Raw genomic sequence first — 21654 nt, 5'->3', positions numbered from 1 at the left:
TGGCTTCAAAATTGATTTAGCTTTTTTAAGGTTCTTAGAGATTGGGATCAACCCCAGGCTACTCTGACCATTTAATCCTAGGCTGGTGTCAGTCACCCAGCAACAACTCTGTTCCAAGAGTGGAAGCTCCCTGTGCACTCTGGGCTTGCCCTGAGTGATGGTCATTGGGATGCCTCCTCATCAGGAGAACGTGAGTTTGAAATGAGAGGCTCAGTCTCATCCTTAGACCCATCTTCTACTAGTGCCCCATTGAGAAGGTCCCAAGCCTCATGGATTAGCAAACACAGCCCCATTGGCCGTCTTCAAAACCATGCTTGAGGATAAGATACTCTTTAATTGACACCATGCATGGGGAAATTTGTTAGTTCAATAAAGATGAACTGTTGGCCAAGTATAACATTTGATTAAAATAAACTTTGGAAGACAGAAATAAAACAAAACACCCTGTTAAAGCTAAAGATTACTTTTTTGCTTGTTGATATGTAGAAGTTCAAACCAAAATAAGCCATTAATTTTTTCAAACTGATAACTGTTGATTTTTTTTGTCTGTTCATTGACCTAAGACGTGTAAACAATAGAGTCCACCAAGAACAGTGGCATACAATTAAGCCATGCAGATGCTCAGTTTCTGTTCAGGTCTTTTTTCAGGTAATACATCGTTCTAATAAATGCTCTTGAGGCAAATGCATGATCTTCAGGTCATTCTTGCAGCCCTGCTGCCATCTCAGGTTATATACTTATAGTCAGTCAAACCAACTATGACTCGCTACTCATGGTTTGGAAGTGGCCAACACCTTAAATGAATCATAGGACCTTCATCTGGGTTTTGATCATTTATTATCGCCATCAGTGGAACTCCAAACAAATAGTGGCAATAATACTTATGGAATAACAAGAGCAAATTTTAAAGTAAATAAAGCAATTTCTGAGTAAAGCCTGAAGGGCCTATCTCTACACCAGGAACTCTGAGAAGGTACACCAAACGGCGGGGGGGGGGACACACACAGTCTGAGTCCCAAAAGATCATGAATTTTAATTGGGATGATTATACATGAAGCAGTAAGTGGGCCTCTATTACTTCTGTCTTGGTCTTTCCATCAAACTCCAGAAAAGCCTTGACTTAGATTCAAACGGGGACTCATGTCTTAAATGGGCCTTTCACTCACTTTGCTTTTACATGATTGTCATCATTTGGGACCTTAGAGAAAGTTACCATCTTACTGGTCTGACAGAGACTGGAGAGACTCTGAGAGTATGGCCCCCGGACACCCTTTTAACTCTACCGAAGTCACTCCTGAGGTTCACCCATCAGCCAAAGATTAAATAGGCCCATAAAACAAAATGAGACTAAATGGGCACATCAGCTCAGGGGTAAGGATGAGAAGGCAGGAGGAGACAGGAAAGCTGGTAATGGGGAACCCATATCTGAGAAGGGGAGAGTATTGACATGTCGTGGGGTTGGCAACCAGTGTCACAAAACAATGTGTATTAATTGCTTAATGAGAAACTAATTTGCTTTTTAAATCCTCATCTAAAGTACAATTTAAAAAAATCACCTTTAAAAAAAAGTTACCATTTAAACACACACACACATTGCCATTGAGTCTATTTCGACTCATGGTGACCCCATGTGTTAGAGAGTAGAACTGAACTCCGTAGGGTTTTATTGGCTATAATCTGTATGAAAGCAGATTGCCAGGCCTTTCTTCTGTGGTGCCACTGGGTGGTTTCAAACCACCAACCTTTCACTTAGCAGCCGAGCAGAAACCTTTTGCACCACCCAGGGACCTAGAGTTACCATAGACAAGGGCTTTTCAAGGTAAAACCAATTGGGACTTTTAACCACACTATCAGAAAAATTATCTGCTTTCAGCAAACTAGGCTAGTTACAGAGAGAAAAAAGGATGTATTTAAAAACAAGAAAAAGACACAAAGCAGATCTGGTTTGGATTAGAGGAGAGGGGGCCACTCAGAGGTTAAATGTGTGGAAAAGTCATTAAAAGAAGCTTAGACAACTCTCCAGATTTCGGAAATGATAGAAGCCAAACTCCTGAACTCCCCACTGTTCAATAATTTCTCATTTCAGACAAAACACACGTGTCCTTTTATCCTACTGTCTGAATTACAAGTGGCAAGTCACCATTTGATTTGAGTAATATCAAAAGGAACAAAAATTCTATTTTTAAAACTTCCAATTCTTATCATTTCAAAATATGTAAACTATATGACATGTTCATCACTCATAAAAGGTGAATATTCTGAATTCAGACACTTACGTTCTGAGCAGTCAGCACATACATAAGGAGGCTGGCATTTCCTCTTCCCTTCTCTCTTGATCCCCAACTCTCTCCCCTCCCTCCTGCCCCCAGAATGCAGGTACGACCCAAACAAAAGCCCCGCAAAACGCTAATGATACCTGTCTTTTAGATTAAATGATAAATGATGTAGGTGGCACAGTGGTTAAGAACTCGGCTGCTAACCAAAAGGTCAGCAGTTCGAATCCACCAGCCGCTGCTTGGAAACACTATGGGGGCAGTTCTACTCTGTCCTGTAGGGTTGCTATGAGTCGGAATCAACTCGATGGCTTCTTTTTTTTTTTTTTAACCAGTGGCTAAAACTTTTTCTGAGATACTTTTCTTTCTAATTTCTGTGTTTGACACTAAAACTTCACCACTCTTAGGGAAGAAGTCTTTTTGGATAACTGAGTCTTTGTTTTTTTGAAGTTGAATGTTTAGTCATTTAAACATCACATTGAAAAAACGAGAAATCATTTTAGATAGAAGCCTTTCCCTTTCCTGCGGGCTTAGATTATATTCAGAATAACGTAACTTATTTATAACCTTGGACCATCAGCATGTATGTGAATTATTGTCCTGAGCTATGAAGTGTGATAATGTCTTCAGGGCCTGTTTGCTTCTCCACTAAGTGGTCCTAGACTAATTTTTGAGCTTCCATGCCTGTTTTTTGTAGTTTCTTAAAAAATGCATATGATTTCCATCCTTGATATTAAGCAGTCAGTTTTCTTGTATTGCTATACAATAGTACCTTCATGTCTTCTAACTTTCGATTTGTGATAGACTTGATAACCACAACGCCTAATTGTTAGAACTATGTATAAAGTAAGAATAAGTGGGAATTGATTAAGGATCTGCTGTAAGGGTAATGTGCTAATCTTTAGTATGTGAGCCTTATAACACCTATTTTTTAAATTTGAATGATCAGAAGCCTTTTGAGGGTTAGACTTTGATTTCCAGCTGAGTTCACATTAGCCTATGTTTACAGTTAACTTAGGCATAAGTCAGGTGATGATATATAAAGAAATATAAATCTGGGACTGGTTAAGCAGAGGCTTTTTTTGTTTGTTTTACATATGAAGTGGTGATTACAGCATCCGCGGAGTGTACCAGGTGTTCCATTCCAACCCTGGAACTGAAGGGAGTAAGTTAGGACTTCAGCAGAAACCTTTCTACCCTATACTCCCACATAATTGATTTAAGTTGGAGGCAGTGGGAGAAAGAAATTTGCAGTCCTATAAAACACAAGTTCTTTTTTTTTTTTTTGTGCTACCAAAACCAAAAACCAAACCCATTGCCGTCGAGTTGATTCCAACTCATAGAGACCCTATGGGACAGAGCAGAACTGCACCATTGGGTTTCCAAGGAGCACCTGGCAGATTTGAACTGCCATCCTCTTGGTTAGCAACCAAACTCTTAACCACTGTACCACCAGGGTTTTTTTTTACTACAAAGAAGATTAAAGAATTAATTCTTAATATTTTATTGAATACAGAGATAAACCTTCTGAGACTAATAACAGAATAATGATTTCTGATTAAAGAGTTTTGTAATAGTAGAAGTATATATAGATGTACATATATATGTTTATATGTAGAAGTATTTAATTTTACTTGAATCCACAATCAACGCCCATGGAAGCAGCAGTCAAGAAATCAAGTGACGTATTGCATTGGGCAAATCTGCTGCAAAAGACCTCTTTAAAGCATGGAAAAGTGAAGATGTCACCTTGAAGACTTAAGGTTCGCCTGACCCAAGGCTTGGTGTTTTCAATTGCCTCATACGCATGTGAAAGCTGGACAATAAATAAGGAAGACTGAAGAAGAATTGATGCCTTTGAATTGTGGTGTTGATGAAGAATATTGAATACATCATGGACAGCCAGAAGAACAAACAAATCTCTCTTGGAAGAAGTACAGCCAGAATGCTTCTTAAAAGCAAGTATGGCGAGACTTCATCTCACATACTTTGGACATGTTATCAGCAGAGACCAGGCCCCAGAGAAGGACATCATGCTTGGTAAAGTACAGGGTCAGCGAAAGAGAGAAAGACCCCCAACAAGATGGATTGACACAGTGGCTGCAACAACAGGCTCGAGCATAACAACGATTGTGAGGATGGTGCAGGACCGGGCAGTGTTTTGTTCTGATGTGCACAGGGTTGCTATGCGTCGGAACCGACTCGACAGCACCTAATAACAACAACAGAAGTATATAAATATATTCTATAATATTCTTTTATCACATATTAAAAATATGTTATATTATTTGAATATGATTGAAGTTTTAACATTTTTGAAGGCTTTGTTTTAAAGTACATAATCATTTTGGCTTTGTTTATTGTTTTGTTCTGAATTAAATCAGCCTAAGAAAAAGCTCAGAAGAAATACATAATGTTCTAATTATCTATTGCAAGGTAACAAACGACCCTGAAATTTGCTGGTTTAAAACAACAATGATTTATTATTTCTCACAGTCTTGGTCAGGCTTCTTCTGCAGGTCTCCCTGAGGTCACTCACGTGGCTGCATTCAGCTAGAAGGCTGGAGGTTGGGCTCAACTAGGGCTGTTGTTCAAATGTGCCTCAATACTGCCCTACGTGGCCTGTCCACTTGACTAGCTTGGCCTTCCTCACAAGATGGCAGTCACAAGACAGTGTTCCAAGAGGGAGCATTTGCATGTGGGAGGGATGGGGAAGGAATGTGTTAAAGGGGAAGCTGGGGGATCAGAGAAGTCAGTCACCAACCAGTCTGGCATGGTAAACACATCCAGTCATTGAAATGAGGCCACAAAAGGGAACTGATGGAGAAGTCCATGGTTCTGCAACCAGGAGCCTGATGGTGGGTCTGGGCCTGCTTTTGGTCAGCAGGGTCAGTAGTCAGGAAGAACTGGATGTAGCATGGAGGAGAACAGGAACACGTTGGAACTTAACCAGCATGTTTCAGCTTGTCCGTCAACCGCAACTAGCCACTATGACTTTCTGAAAGCAGGGGCTGCTGTTCCCCTTCCATCTTCCAAATTGCACACAGATCCTTCTTTCGCACAGCTGTAACTCACAGGGAAGGGCATTCTGGGAAACATTGCCCTAGCTTAACCAAGTTCCATACCTAAGCCATCACATATAAAGAGGCTATCTAAGTACCTATGTAATTCACCTCTGGCAGAACTACAAACCAAAAAAAAAGAACCAAACCCACTGCCGTCAAGTCAATCCTGACTCGTAACGACCCCATAGGGTTTCCAAGGCTGTTAAATCTCTACGGAAGCAGACTAATACGTCTTTCTCCCTTGGAGCTGCTGATGGTTTCAAACCACCGATCTCTCGGTTAGCAGTTTATTGCTTTAACCACTTGGCCACCAGGGCTCCAGAACTACAGTTATCTTTAATTCCAAATCAAAGCACCAACTTCCATGTAAGTACATTTATTGAAAAGTTTGTATTTTTAGAATTTTGGTAAATATAGGACTCTCTGAGTTATAACATGTTAATTACTTAAAATATTTGATTCCTTTCATGTAGTGGAAGGAAGAGCTAATGGTCATGAAACTTGACGTGCTTTGATTTTAAAACAATTCCCCAAACACAAACTTTAAAAGAAAATATATTTTATTCTTTTTAATTTTTAAAACTAACACATGTCTGTTGTAGCAAAATTGGAAAAAAAAAAAGGAAAAGCAAAATGAAGAAAATAAAATGCACCTTAATTCTCATCACTCAGAGATAACTAATGATAAACTTCAGGTGTATTTCTTCTCTACTTTTTCCAATATGTGATTTTTTTTTATTTCACTAAAAATTAGAATTGTTCTATATTTATCATTTATTGACGCTTTTAAAACTTATAATACGTTATGAACAGTTTACTATGTACTTAAGTGAGAAAATCAATTCTAATACTTGTATATTTCATTTTATAAACATACCATAATTATGTAACTAACCCCTCGTTATTGGAAAACTGTTTCCACTGTTTGCTATGATAAATTATGCTACAGTGAGCAAACTTTGTGTGAAACGGATTATTCCCTTATACCATATTCCTAAAACTGGCATTACTGGGTCAGAGGTCACCAGTAGTGTGGGGGTTTTTGAGTTATAGTGCCAGGTTGTCCTCTGGAAGAATTGTTGTACCAGTTGAAAATCTCCTGAACAACGTAGGAAAGTGTGTGTTTCCCTGCATCCACACTAACACTGGATATTACCATTTTTAGATTTTTTCCAGTTTCAAAAAAAAAATCAAATCCTTAATTCTAAACAATTTTGAGAGGCTTTAATATAATAAGATTCTTTGGGACAGAAATTTGCCTGAGCAGATGGCCTATGGGTGCCCGGTTTTTACACAGTCCCGTTTAGTGCAACATGGATGGGGTCCATTTTACATTAACGGTAGTAAATGTCAAAGGTAATAAAATCTTATCTTGGGATATTCATAAATAATACTCCCTGTTAAAAATTACATTGATAGTGGGAAATAAATACAGCAAGCCTGTGAAAGCCAGAACCTGGGTAAGGCAGAAGCCTGTCAGAGAAGGAAAACTCAGTAATATTTTCCACTATAGAGAGTGATAGAAAAAGGGTAAGACTGCACCGTCAAAGGAGGAAAACTTGCAAGACCTGGAAAAACAAGACAGTCCCGTCGAGTTCTGGCTCTCACAGTTGTATTTTATAAACCCTACAAAAAAACAGTTCAATCACATAGTTTGTCTTGAAGATGTTCCAGTTTAAGAAAATCTTTGACTTTGAGAAGGTTAATATTTTAGTGATCTGGACTTATTCTTGGAAACCTTGGTGGTATAGTGGTTAAGTACTACGGCTGCTAACCAAAAGGTCGGCAGTTTGAATCCACCAGGCACTCCTTGGAAACTCCATGGGGCAGTTCTACTCTGTCCTATACGGTCCCTATGAGTCGGAATCGACTTGACGGCACTGGGCTTGGTTTTTCTTGGTTTTGACTTATTCTTGAGTTACAATTGCTACTAAACATCTTAAGGAATAAGCTTTTTCATATTGAGTGTCGCACAGAAAATATTTCTGGTATTTATATTCCTAATTGGGTACATTGTCCATTTGGCCAGCATGTCAACTTCAAATTGTTCCCAGTCTGACATTCAAAAACAAGTATGTTTATTGTTTGATGCTTTTTTGGTTAATTTTAGGATCCTAAGAGGAGCCACTTTGTCTTAATTGCTGGGGAGCCCTTAGGAGAACCAGTTGTTCAACATGGTAAGCCCCAAATGATGATGATATTCTTGGTTGATTTTCTTTTACTTTGAAATCAGTATACATGTATAGTGTTATTGAAAAGAATAGCTGGGTTTTTTCCTATCTCTAGATCTACAAATTTGAAGATGTTGTTTCATTTCCCCATTGTCAAAGGAAAACATACCCACGGCACTTATTTTTATATTCATTCACTCTTTTCTTTTCAAGAAACGTTTCTTGAGTACCTACCATGTGTGGGACATTGTGCTTGGAACTGTAGGGAGAACAAAAAAAATAGCAGTTTTGCATTATTTTATAGGGAGCTTCAAACTTAAAAAACAGACTTTGCGGTATACCATATTTAACAAGTGCCTTCCACGTTTGTTCACCAACAGCACCCTCCCCCTGCAAGGTGTTTTCAGGGTGTGGGTTATTTGTATAAAAAAGTGGTACTGGGGATTAAAATGTCATTTTTTACCTTTACCGAAAATAACAGTGATTTAGTACTGTCCTTGTAGTCTATTGTATTTTTAGTGAAAAATATGAGGCTTTTAGGAGTAATATTTCTTTGAAAGTTTCTAAGATATTTAAGTAATCCTTTGTTTATTTAAAAATGAATAGAGGTAACTGTGATATAGTAGAAATAGGACTGCATTTGGAGCAGAAAATCTTGGTATCAGTACCCATAACAGTCATTTCAGTCCTTTGAGTCATGGCTTCCTTATAACGTTGTTGTTTGAATAAATGAGGAGCATGTGGGAGTACCTAGAACCATACTTATTACGTAGATAAATGTCTCTAAGAAATAACATATATTTACTTCATTAATTATTGAATTTAATATTCATTAACATCCCATTACGTTACCTTGCTTTGCCTGAATTTCCAGGTACACAAAATGATTTCAGAAAAAACCCTGCTGATCATAAATTTAAAGAATACTGATTGATTTTAACATCCTTGCTTATGCTCTCATCTTAGTCATCTAGTGCTGCCATAACAGAAATACCACAAGTAGATGTCTTTAACAAAGAGAAATGTATTTTCTCAGTCTGGTAGGTTACAGGTCCAAATTTAGGGCGTCGGCTCCAGGGGAAGGCTTCCTCTCTCTGTCAGCTCTGGAGGAAGGTCCTTGTCCTCATTCTTCCCCTGGTTGAGGAGCTTCTCAGGCGCAGGGACCCCGTGTCCAAAGGACGTGCTCTGCTCCTGGTGCTGCTTTCTTGGTGGTATGAGGTCCCCAACTCTGCTTGCTTCCCTTGAGAGATAAAAGGTGGTGCAGGCCACACCCCAGGGAAACTCCCTTTACATTGGATCAGGGAGGTGACCTGAGTTAGGGTGGCATTACAATCCCACCCTAATCCTCTTTTACATAAAATTACAATCACAAAATGGAGGACAACCACAGAACACTAGAAATCATGGCCTAACCAAGTTGATGCACACATTTTTGGGGGACATAATTCAATGCATGAGAGCTCTATTAATAACTTAAGGGAGAATATTTAATCATACCCCACCTGCCTGCAGCCTTTGACCTCCATCTTGCATGTTTCTGATTTCCACTCCAAAAGTTCATGGTTCTTGATTCCTTTTATCTTGATGGACCAGCACTGAAGTAGTTTCTGCTTCTGGAAGAAGTCTGCAGACAAGCCAGTTCCGGTTTCTTCATAATCTTTATTAACAGTGACTAGAATTTAGGTGGGAAAAGAATGTATGTCCTCTGTGTGACCCTTAAAAGTTGCTTTCTCCGAGTTGTCCTCTTGGATTTATTGCTCATTCTGCACATGAGGTCTCTGTCATTCTTTCCTACTTGGTATAGTCCAGCTCTCCATCTCCAGATGAAATTCTCTCCCGAACCCCAGATCTGTATTTCCAACAATGTGTCAGACACCTCCTCCAAGAGGCAATTTTATTATCTGCAGCACCTCCCTCTTGAAATGTCTGGGACTGAACACCTTGCTTCACCTTACAGCCTCCTGTGTCCTGTAACTTAGTTACTCTTAACAATTCCACCACCAGCCCAGCCTCCCAAGCTCGGCACCCTCTCTACCCTATGCCAAAGTCAGCTTTAAAGACCACAAATCAGACCACATTGCTCCCTATTTAGTCCTTCAGTGATACCAGATCACCTGCAGAATTATGTCCAAATGTCTTCCTGTAGATGGTGTTCAAGCCCAGAGGGGTCTGACCTCTTTGTACGTATCAGATTCCCATTCTTTTTTCTCCTTCCAACACTTTGCCCCTATTCTCATTGCCTCCAGCATGCCAATCCTGAAATCACATTTGCCCCGGGTTTGCCTGTTTGAACATCACCCCCACCATGTATCCTTCCCTGCACCCCGCCCTCCCCCTTTCTATATTGGCTCTAAAGATTTTACATACTTTGATTGCTCCATGTATGACACTGTTATATTATTTGTTTTCGTATCTGTCTGTGTGATAGATTTGAGCTGCTCGAGGGGAGGGACTCTGTCATTCATTTGTCTTTCATCTTTAGGTCTCTTGGTATCAATTAATAATTGTTTGTCAGCTAATAGGCGCTGAAATACTTCCCTAGGCAATGCAAACGGTTAGGAACTCAGCTGCTGACAGAAAGGTTGGAGGTTTGAGTCCACCCAGGGGTGCCTCAGAAGAAAAGCCTGGTGATCTACTTCCAAAAGAGCACAGCCTTGAAAATCCTTTGGATTACAGTTCTACTCTCATACACAGGGTCACCATGAGTCAGAGTTGACTAGATGGCAACTTTTTTTTTTTCAATAAATACTTAACAGAAGTGTAATTGAATGAATGAATTTACATGTCTTCTACAGGCTTTCCCTTCCTCCTGGCATCCTGTTCTCTGCAGCCTCCCCAGAGGCCTTGACATCATCAAGGCATATCATCCCATCTTCTACTTCTAGAGTTTTAAACTGAAATGATTCCCAAATCTGTACTGTTAGGTTAACAACGGTTAAGCAGTTTAAATGCATATTCCTCCTAAGTAATACAGTATTATGTTAATCGGGATCTCACAGAGAAAGCCCCTCAGAGGAGGGACTTCCGTGAAAGGAATGTCAGGAACTTCTGCAGACTGGTGGAAGAAATATGCTCATGGACACATCTGTCAGCTGCTTTCCGGATACTGCCAACACCCCCTACAAGAGCTGGCCCAGCTTACCCAACAGATGACGGGAGTGATCCAGTCCAGTACTGGATTGTTTGCCCCTACAATGTGTAAAGGAAAGGGAAGAGGCAGATGCTGCTTCCTGGTAGATCAGAGGAGGATTACTTGCACATTTTTAGCAAAACTCAAGTTCAAATCCAGGAATTAGACAGAGGGGTCCAAAAACTATCGCCAGTGGATGGCCAAATCCGCCCACTGCCTGCGTCCATAAATAAAGTTTTATTGGCACACAGCCACGTCAGTTCACTTACATTCACACTCATTCACTTACTGTCTGTGGCTGCTTTTGCACTTCAACAGAGTAGTTACAACAGACATTGTATGGCCCAAATAATCTATTTTTTTCCAGTTACTGTCTGGCCCTTTACAGGAAAAGTTTCCCACCCCCTAGAGAATCAAAAGAGGGCAGTGGTGGTACAGTACTAGAATTCTCACCTTCCACGTGAGGAACCTGGGTTCAATTCCTGGCTAGTACCTCATGCACACACCTCATGCACACCCACTGCCCACCCGTGTGTCAGTGGAGGCTTGCGTGTTGCTATGGTGCTGAACAGGTTTCAGCAGAGCTTCCAGACTTAAGATGGACAAGGAATAAAGGTCTGGCGATGTAGTTCTGAAAATCAGCCAATGAAAGCCCTGCGGATCACAAGGGTCTGATCTGCAGTCAATCATGGGGATGGCACAGGACCGGGCAGTGTTTCGTTCCGTTGCGTACAGAGTTGCTGTGAGTTGGGGGCCAACTCAACAGCAGCAGCTAACAACAACAATGAAGAATCCAAAAATGATGCTTCCTTGCCTAAAATGTTTGTAACAAGGTGCTGCTAATTTTCAAAATAGAATCCTCATGATAACTCTACAGCCTCATACTGCTGCTTAGACACCAAGACTGTGCCAAGATTTGTCAGTCGTTCATATCAGAACAGCTCAGTCTTTGACATCAGCTAACGTTATTTAAAAAAAAAAAAATAGGTGTGATTTTAAAAAAATGGGTGTGATAGAACCAAACCTAAGAATGTTTTGAATAAAGAGCTTGCCGTTGCCTCTGAGGAGCCTGCAACAGATGGGTGAGATGCAGTTGTATTTGTTTATCTGAAGGTTGGTCTTTCTGATTTAGAATTGTACACGGTCCTAGTCAAGAAACTCGTATTACAGTCTTCGGGGCTTGAACACTGCAAAAGCTATCTCTGACTGTTCAGATATGTCTGGACTTTTGGTTCAAATTAACAACTACAGAAATACTGTACCATTTGTAGAGGAAAATGTTGTTGTCGTCCGGAACTTTCTGAATGTCTCTCTCTGCCCTTGTCCTAGGTCCATTTGTGATGAACACCAATGAAGAGATTTCTGAGGCCATTCTTGATTTCAGAAATGCGAAAAATGGGTTTGAAAGAGCCAAAACCTGGAAATCAAAGATTGGAAACTAGCAAAGACCATAAGAGCAGATTTCGATGCTTCTGAGAATTTTGCTGTTTGTGGCAGCCATCCTTTCAATGCATTCAGATTCCAAAACCTGACGGGAGCTGGTTCTTCTAAAGAGTTCCACCCTAAAGTGATAACATGGTTTTTATAGCAATGCGCTTTGGTTATTTCCTGGTGCCTGCCAATAAACCTAATTGTTGCTTCTTTAAAAAGCAATCAGTGTTCTTCACTTTGACCTATTGCTAAGTTTCTGTTAAAAAAAGAAATAACTTTATCTGTGTGTGTGTGTGTGTGTTTGCAAGTATGTATGGGGGTGCTTGTTATTTTTGTGCATGTGTGGATTTTTTAAACATCTTTGATTGCTTCCTGTGGCAGTTAACTGTGTGTCTACGATCCCTTCCTGAGTAATGTGATTGCTATACAACAGTCTAAGTCAAAGACTTTGTGCTGCGGTTTCATGTTACAGGTTATCTGCGTTAAAATAACAGAAGGCTGGAGCGTTTAGTCAGTTTTAAAAAAACTGGCCCGCTATTGGTAGGGACACAGTGGGATCACAGCCAAGGCTTGCCTGCCTTTTCTGCGGAAGCCTGTGTCAGATTTAAGACACATGCTTCTGCGAGCTTCCATGAAGACTGTGAAAAAAGTTTGAATTCAAAGATGAGTTGGGGTTTTCTGTAGCTTGAAACCTTGGTGGCCACACTGCCTCCTGACAAAAGAACAGGAACCGGGGGCGTAGGGTGGAGAGATGTTTTAAATTTGCTGGATATGAAATGGATTGAGTGTGCTTCACGAATTTAGGTAGAAGATATGTCCACTTCTTGATTGATTTTTTGAGAGCATGAGAACATTTTACATTTTTTTTTCCATCTCTCGCTCCCTCTCCTCCCCCGACAAGATTGTGCAAAAATGTACCTTGCTTAATGGAAGTCATTTCATTGGATTTTGATCACAACTATTTGTTTTTCCATGTGAGGTCTTGAGGTTTCAAACTTTATTTTTGGAGAAGAGATGCCTTTTGAAGCAATATTCTCTATCTGCCTGATGTCAGCTGCTTGCTAATCGGTGGATATTAGAATATTCAAAATGTGTAGAAAGTGGGCAGTGGCGAACGTTTTCATGGTGTCTTACCTGCACCTGGTACAGGGCTTCAGTTATGAACACGGACCAGTTAAGGTAGGTGAGCACAATTTTTAACGGGGTTAAGTTTTGTTGTTGTTTTTATTGGCTTATATGGAGGACTTTCTTTCTTTGCCCTCACTCTTTCAGAAACAGTCCCCAGCACCGGACAGTGTATATCCAGAGTTCGTTACTGACTGTTCTGTTTCTTAGGCTTACTCGAAGGTTCTTGCCCTGAGCGTTCGTACATGCCGCGGGTTTCTTGGGACTGGTAATAGACCATGAACATTCCAGAATCTTCTCAGGTGGGGATATTTTCCCCACTGTTGTATATGCAAATGGCACAGTGGTTTTCTAATGAAGCACTGAGGTTTTTACCACACAGGTAACTTTGCGGGCCATTATGCTCAGGCTGTTTGTGAGCAGGAAAAGCTCATTTATTTCTTCTGAACGTCCAAGATTACAGTGCTTTTCTGCAGACGTTTTCCATCTGTTTCACAAATTACTTATTGACATCATCTAGAAAAATGTTTTCTCGGATGTTGTTTTCTTTCATTTTTTGAAACACGTGTAAAATTTAACAGTAATCAAATCCAGCGTTCTTTGATTTTGTGAGGAAATACCAGGTAGAGCCCAGTGAATTGAGAGCAACATTAAAAAAAAAAAAATGAACTGGGATGTTACTGCTAGAGCCATATTTTACCAATGTTATGCCTTTCATAGATTGTATTAGGTTTATTTTAAAGCTTTTTACCATGAAAGTGACTCAGATATATTTATTTTGACTGAAGTGGTGCTAAGTCATTGATTTAGGCTTTCTGGCTGTGAACAGACAAGCAAGTGTGGACTTGGGTTTTTGCATCTGTTGTTAGGACATGCATTCTCAATGGGACTGATAGCGCCCCCAATGGGGGACAGTTGGTACTTGGCACGTGAAAAAGTTTGTCATTGGTTTTTATGTGTAAAGCACAGATATACATAAAGTCCATAAAGAGATACACAGCATATGTTTGATATTAAAATTTTCATGGGGGGGCAGTTTGGGGAAAAATGTCTAAAAAGGCTTCTGGGGGAGGAGAGATTGATCATGAAAAAGGATTGAGCAGCAGTGTGTTAGGGGTAGAGACTGGCCTTGCCCAGCAGTCCACACCTTTCTAACTTTTTAAATTTCCAGCGGCCGAACGACTGTGATTTCTCCCAAAAAAAAATGGGAGAAATCACAGTCGTTCGGCCCACACCTTACTCCCACCAACCTGGCTCTTGGCTCTTAGTGCCCGATTGTAGGTCAAAGAGAATCCAATTTTGAACACAGCAACAGAAGAAAAAAGTCTGGCTTGTTTGAAGCGAATAAGACTTCTCAGGTTGTTCAGCGTCTTTTTAAGTCCATAAAACTCAGGAATTTGTTAGATGTACTGGACGCATGGAGTTCTAAAATGTTTCCAATTTACTGTTTCAAATACCAGTTTTCTGGGTGCTACGAGAGAGGAGACTCTCAGTTGTTTGAGATGAGTAATGTTCTTTAGGTTGGTCAGCTCTTTAAAAAAGAGCATGACCACGAGAAATGCTTTAGATGTCTTGGGCTTGGTGAAGTTTTCCAGTTTATTTGTAAAATATCCATTTAGTTGGTGGGGCAACAATGGAGGGAAGCAGTTGAATTTACATGTGAGGGAAAACAAGTCCTTCCACGTGGAAGAAGCAGCTTTATAGGCTTAGTAATGTATCAGGGATTTTTTTCTTTGTGTATAGCAGTAATTCATTAACAAGTGAAGCTACATATACTGAGCTTATGACCCCCCCAGCCCTCAGCTAAATTAAATCTTTCCAATATGAAGGAAATTGTTGCCTGTAGTTTAACAGAAGTTTTGGCATGGATGTTACTGGGTGGAGAGGTATAATGAGGTATATCATATTGGTTATACTTTTCCTTTCTCTCCACCTTTTTCTTAAGAGAGGTCTAAAAAGAAATATGCTTCTTAATTTTAACATTCTTCCTATTCATATTGAAAGCATATTCAGGATGTCAATGGTTTAGGACACTGGGCTTTCAATACTGTGATTTTGAAGATAAAAAATGTTTCATTTATTATAAGAAGTGTTTAGGGTTCCTCCCCTCTTCTAATCATCTCTTTTCCTAGAATTTTCCAGTGATGTCAATTCTCTCCCTAGGGTGCTCTTCCCCCACAGTCCTCACTTTCTAGCCTTAAACATCGTCCTGGTTTTCACATTAAATTAACATTGCTTCTGGTGCAGTTATATGAGCCTGTGAACATTTTTTTTTCTGCAGCAACCACACAGCTACTAGTGCCCTGGACACTCAGACTTAATGCCATCTAAGTGTAAGGCATCCTGCTGTCATTAATTCGTCTTACCACTTGTACTTAGAAGGATGGCTGTTTGGGATCAGCAGTGCATGGAAGATGTGAACTGAGGCAAATCTGTTTGAAAACCTCAACTAAAATCCACTGTATATACTGTTCAGCTGTTAAGTTTCTCAGTCTAAGCAGAACATGTTTTTTTTCTAGATAGAAGGTTAACTTACTGCTTATGTTTAGCTCACTAATAAAATCAGATTAGCTGCCTAGATGTGGGATTTATTTTTGTCTTTTTCCTCCAGCTTTTTTAATATACAGTTGGGACAGTCATATACAGTTGCACAGGGTGTGTACTGCACAACTCAAGGGAGCTCCATCCACAGAAACTCAGGTTTTTATGTGACAGTCCTGAGTACAATGTTGTGGACACTCTGGGCATTTGGTAAATTCCTGCAACTTCGTTGTCCTCAGTTCACATTAACCTTATAATCAGCACTATTCAGAAATAATTCTTGTTGCCAGAAATCTTAAAATCTCTTTAAGCCACTAGGGGAAGCCAGCCTTCATCATCTTTTCAAAGTCACTGATGCAGATATATGGATGTAGTGATAAAGGAGTAATTCCAGGTCATGGAAGCCTTTCCTAACCCTTTTCTAGGAAAATGTGTTCCACTGTTCTTCATCTTCCCCCTACACCACCTTTTATCTACCCTCTGTTAACTTCATTGGTGGAAGACTTGCTGGGTGTTAGTCATTCAGACTCTATGTAAGACTGGAATAATTCCAAGATCCACATGAATATGAATTACCTCTAACTTTTATGAGAAACCATGTGGCTCACAGGACTTCATTACCTTTGAGTCACTTGCTTTCTCCGGATATTGCCTCAAAAATGAATTGAATAGCAATGAATGAGGTGCACCTTCCATACTAAACTCCAGGAAGCAGACACACCCCACCATATTTCCACTTTCAAAGCCTCGTACAGGAAAGTCTATCGACTTTGTTGCTAGCAAAATGGCCCAACAAGCTCTTGTGCACTTTTGTGTCAGGCACAGTCCTAGGTTCGAAAGATATAGAAAATGTTTTTCATTAATCTCTTCTTCCTTTTGGACTTTGTAGTTAAACGTGTTGAATTATGTGCTTCTATACATCAATCTCTTCTAACCTAGTCAGTCATTTTAACTGGTGGTTACAGCGTTTATATCACTGTAACATGCTCCTGGTACCCAGGGTACAGTAGAATTCCCTGCGTCTTGTATTTCTAATATAGTGGTTCCTTGTATGACTTATTTTTTAGTTTAAAAGTTCTGAATTTGAGGTTCTGTGGATAAACCTTTACTAGTCACCCCTAAGAGCTCTAAATTAAAAAAAAAAAGCATTAAAATTGAATGTTGAAAGAGGTTCATTATGGAACTCATCTTGGGACAGGTTTATAAAGATAATTTCTGAAATGAGGACAAGTATTTGGACACACTCCATGTAGAACCTGAGGTAGTAAGATCTGGAACCTCCCACTTGAGATCAGCAGAGAGGGGAGGACACACTATATAATTGGAAATGTGATTGAGCAGTGTATCAAAGTTGAGACCGTTTCATCTTAGACTGCCTTTATGGTGTAAGTCCACTTTTCTCTCTTCCCTACCACTAGTTCTTATAGTCTCTACCAAGGTACCCAAAAAAAAAAAAAAAACCAAAACAGTAGCCATTGAGTCGACCCACATGTGCAGACCAGAAGTGTACTCCATAGTGTTTTTAAGGATGTGACCATTCAGAAGCAGATTGAGGCACCTCTGGATGGGCCCAAACTGCCAACCTTTGGGTTAGTTGTTGAGCACTTAACTGTTTGTGCCACCCAGGGACTCTTCAAACCTATCATCGTGGAGTAGATTCCAAATCATAGCGATCCTATAGGACAGAGTAGAGCTACCCCATAGGGTTTCCAAGGCTGTAATCTTTACAGAAGCAGACTGCCACATCTTTCTCCTGAAGAGCCGCTGGTGGGTTCAAACCACTGACCTTTTGGTTAGCAGCTAAGCACGTAACCACTGTGCTACCAGGGCTTCTTCAGGGAATTTTAGGGCATTATAAAACAAAGACATCTTGAGCCCTCCTGCATGATGAGAGCCTTGGGTGGTTTGTCATTTCCTAGTTGGTAAAGAATCCCTTTTGTTCCTTGTTAGAACTGTACAATACTCAATGCCACCATTCATTTGTCAGTGTGTCCTACTGTGGTGGTTTATGAGTTGCTGTGAGGCTGGAAGCTATTCCACTGGTATTTTAAATACAAGCAGGGTCATCCATTGTGGACAAGTTTCAGAGGAGCTTGCAGACTAAGACAGACTGGGAAGAAGGACCTGATAGTCTACTTCTGAAAAATTGCATGGTGAAAACCTTATGAATAGCAGCAGAACATTGTTTGATATAGTGCTGGAAAATGAGCCCCTCAGGTTAGAAGGCACTCAAAATACGACTAAGGAAGAGTTGCCTACCCAAAGTAGAGTTGACCATAATGACATGGATGAAGTCAAGCTTTTGGAACCTTCATTTGCTGATGTGGCATGACTCAAAGTGAGAAGAAACAGCTGCAAACATCCATAAATAATTGGAATGTGAAACATACGAAGTATGAATCAAGAAGCTGTCAAAAATGAAATGGAACTGTTGAAGATTGATATCCTAGGCATTAGTGAGCTGAAATGGACTGGTATTGGCCACTTTGAATTGGACGATCATATACTATGCAGGGAATGAGAACTTGAAAAGGAATGGCATTGCAATCATCCTCAAAAAGAACATTTCAAGATCTATCCTGAAGCACAACGCTGTCAGTGATAAGATAATATCCATACACCTACAAGGAAGACCAGTTAATACGACTATTATTCAAATTTACACACCAACCACTAGGGCCAAAGATGAAAAAAAATGGAAGATTTTTACTAACTTCTGCAGTCTGAAATTGATGGAACATGCAATCAGGATGCATTGATAATTACTGGAGATTGGAATGCAAAAGTTGGAAACAAGAAGGATTGGTAGTTGGAAAATACGGCCTTGGTGATAGAAACGATGTCGGAGATTGCAAGATAGAATTTTGCAAGACCAGCGACTTCTTCATTGCAAATACCTTTTTTCACCAACATAAATTATGACTATGCACGTGGACCTCGCCAGATGGAATGCATAGGAATCAAATCAACTATGTTTGTGGGAAGAAACGATGGAAAATCTCTATCATCAGTCAGAACAAGGCCAGGGGCTGACTGCAGAATGGACCATCAATTGCTCATATGCAAGTTCAAATTGAAACTGAAGAAAATTACAACAAGTTGATGAGAGCCAAAATATGACCTTGAGTATATCCTACCTACCATCTCAGGAATAGATTTGATGTGTTGAACACTAATGGCCGAAGACCAGACAAGTTGTGGAATGACATCAAGGACATCATATATGAAGAAAGCAAGAGGTCATTAAAAAGACAAGAAAGAAAAGACCAAAATGGATGTCACAAGAGACACTGAAACCTGCTCTTGAACGTTGAGTAGCTAAAGCAAAAGGAAGAAATGATGACGTAAAAGAGTTGAACAGAAGGTTTCAAAGGGAGGCTTGAGAAGACAAAATATTATAATGACATGTGCAAAGACTTGGAGATGGAAAACCAAAAGGGAACAACATGCTCAGCGTTTCTCAAGCTGAAAGAACGGAAGAAAAAATTCAAACCTCCAGTTGGAATATTGAAGGATTCTACAGGTAAAATACTAAATGACTCAGGAAGCATCAAAAGAAGATGGAAGGAATACACAAAGTCACTACACCAAAAAGAATTTGTCGACGTTCAACCATTTCAGGAGGTGCCATATGAGCAGGAACCAATGGTACTGAAGGAAGCAGTCAAATCTGCTCTGAAGGTATTGGCAAAAAACAAGGCTCCAGGAATTGACGGAATACCAATTGAGATGTTTCAACAAACAGATGCAGCGTTGGAAGTACTCACTCATCTATGCCAACAAATTTGGAAGATAGCTACCTGGCCAACCAACCAGCTGGTAGAGATCAAAATTATGCCTATTCCCAAGGAAGGTGATCCCACCAAATGTGGAAATTATCAAACAATACCATTAATATAACATGCAAGTAAAATTTTGCTGAAGATCATTCAAAAGCGGCTACAGCACTGTGTATCGACAGGGAACTGCCAGAAATTCAAGCTGGATTTAGAAGAGGATTCAGAACTAGGGCTATCATTGCTGATGTCAGATGGATCTGGGCTGAAAGCAGAGAATACCAGAAAGGTGTTTACCTGTATTTTATTGACTATGCAAAGGCATTCAACTGTGTGGAACATAACAAATTATGGGTCACATTGCAAAGAAAGGGAATTCCAGAGCACTTAATTGTGCTCATGAAGAACCTGTACGTAGATCAGGAGGCAGTCCCTGGAATAGAACAAGGGAATACTGCATGGTTTAAAGTCAGGAAAGGTGTGCATGAGGGTTGTATCCTTTCACCACACCTATTCAATCTGTATGCTGAGCAAATAATCTGAGCTGGACAATATGAAGAAAGACGGGGCATCAGGATTGGAGGAAGACTCATTGACAACCTGAGTTATGCAGATGACACAACCTTGCTTGCTGAAAGTGAAGAGGGCTTGAAGCACTTACTGATGAAGATCAAAGACCACAGCCTTCAGTATGGATTACACCTCGAAATAAACAAAAATCCTCACAACTGGACCAGCAAGCAACATCATGATAAATGGAGAAAAGATTGAAGTTGTCAAGTATTTCATTTTACTTGGATCCACAATCAACACCCATGGAAGCAGCAGTCAAGAAGTCAAACGATGCATTGCAGTGGGTAAATCTGCTGCAAAAGACTTCTTTGAAGTGTTGAAAAGCAAAGATGTCATACTGTAAGGACTAAGGTGGGCCTGACGCAAGCCATGGTGCTTTCAATCGCCTCATAGGCATGTGAAAGCTGGATGATGAATAAGGAAGACTGAAGAAGAATTGGTGCCTTTGAATCGTGGTATTGGTGAAGAATATCGGATATAGCATGGATTGCCGAAAGAATGAACAAATCTATATTGGAAAAAGTACAACCAGAATGCTCCTTGGAAGCAAGGATGGTGAGACTGCATCTCACATATATTGGACAGGTTGTCAGGAGGGATCAGTCCCTGGAGAAGGACATCATGCTTGGTAAAGCAGAAGGTCAGGAATAAGAGTAAGACCCTCAACGAGATGGATTGACACAGTGGATGCAACTATGGGCTTAAGCATAACGATTGTGAGGATGGCACAGGACTTAGCAATGGTTTGTTCTTTTGTACATAGGATCGCTGTGAGTCGGGATGGACTCGATAGCACCTAACAGCAACAACAACATGGGCAAAATATTGAATGACACAGAAGCATCAAAAGAAGATTGAAGGGGGGCGGAGCCAAGATGGCGGACTAGGCAGACGTTACCTCGGATCCCTCTTACAACAAAGACACGGAAAAACAAGTGAATCGATCACATACATAACAATCTACGAATCCTGAACAACAAACACAGATTTAGAGACGGAGAACGAACTAATACGGGGAAGCAGCGATTGTTTCCAGAGCCTGGAGCCAGCGTACCAGTCAGGTACGGCACAAGCACAGAGACCTGCTCCACCCCCCTGAACTAACCCCGGGAGGGGGACCAGCCGGTTCCACGGGCGGCGTGGGACGCAGCCGGTAGGAGAAGTCCCCGGGAGGCAGTGACTGATCTTGGAGCAGAAAGAGCAGCATCCGAGCCGGGGAACCGTCCCGCAGGGATTTGGACTGCACGCAGGTACGCCATAAACACGGAGAGTTGCTCCACCCCCTGAACTAACCCCGGGAAGGGGACCAGCCGGGTCGCGCGGGCGGCGTGGGACGCAGCCGGTAGGAGAAGTCCCCGGGAGGTAGCGACTGGTATTGGAGTGGGGAGAACAGCGTTCCAGCCAGGACACTCGGTCGCGGCACAAGCACAGGGAGCTACTCCACCCATCTGAACTAACCCCGGGAGGGGGCCCACCTAGTTCACGGGGGCGGCACGGCCACGCGGCTGGAGAGACGAGAAGTCCCCGGGAGGCAGCAACTGATTTTGGAGTTGAGAGTGCACCGTCCCA

General features: G+C 40.8%; 2 protein-coding genes across 2 annotated transcripts in view; both read left to right on the top strand.

Moving 5' to 3' along the window:
• The window catches only part of PIR (pirin), a 123337-nt gene extending 111031 nt beyond the window's left edge, over positions 1-12306 (top strand). Inside the window, exons 9-10 of the mRNA XM_064278024.1 lie at positions 7449-7515; positions 11969-12306. Of these exons, the coding sequence (XP_064134094.1) occupies positions 7449-7515; positions 11969-12081 (180 nt within the window). The 3' untranslated portion in view covers positions 12082-12306. The remainder of the gene's footprint in view (positions 1-7448; positions 7516-11968) is intronic.
• Positions 12307-12373: 67 nt separating this feature from the next.
• The window catches only part of VEGFD (vascular endothelial growth factor D), a 44229-nt gene continuing 34948 nt past the window's right edge, over positions 12374-21654 (top strand). The window contains exon 1 of the mRNA XM_010595771.3: positions 12374-13249. Within this exon, the coding sequence (XP_010594073.1) occupies positions 13160-13249 (90 nt within the window). The 5' untranslated portion in view covers positions 12374-13159. The remainder of the gene's footprint in view (positions 13250-21654) is intronic.

This window comes from Loxodonta africana, chromosome X (assembly GCF_030014295.1).
Source record: "Loxodonta africana isolate mLoxAfr1 chromosome X, mLoxAfr1.hap2, whole genome shotgun sequence".
Classification (NCBI taxonomy): Eukaryota; Metazoa; Chordata; class Mammalia; order Proboscidea; family Elephantidae; genus Loxodonta; species Loxodonta africana.
This window is presented reverse-complemented; position numbering and strand designations above follow the sequence as displayed.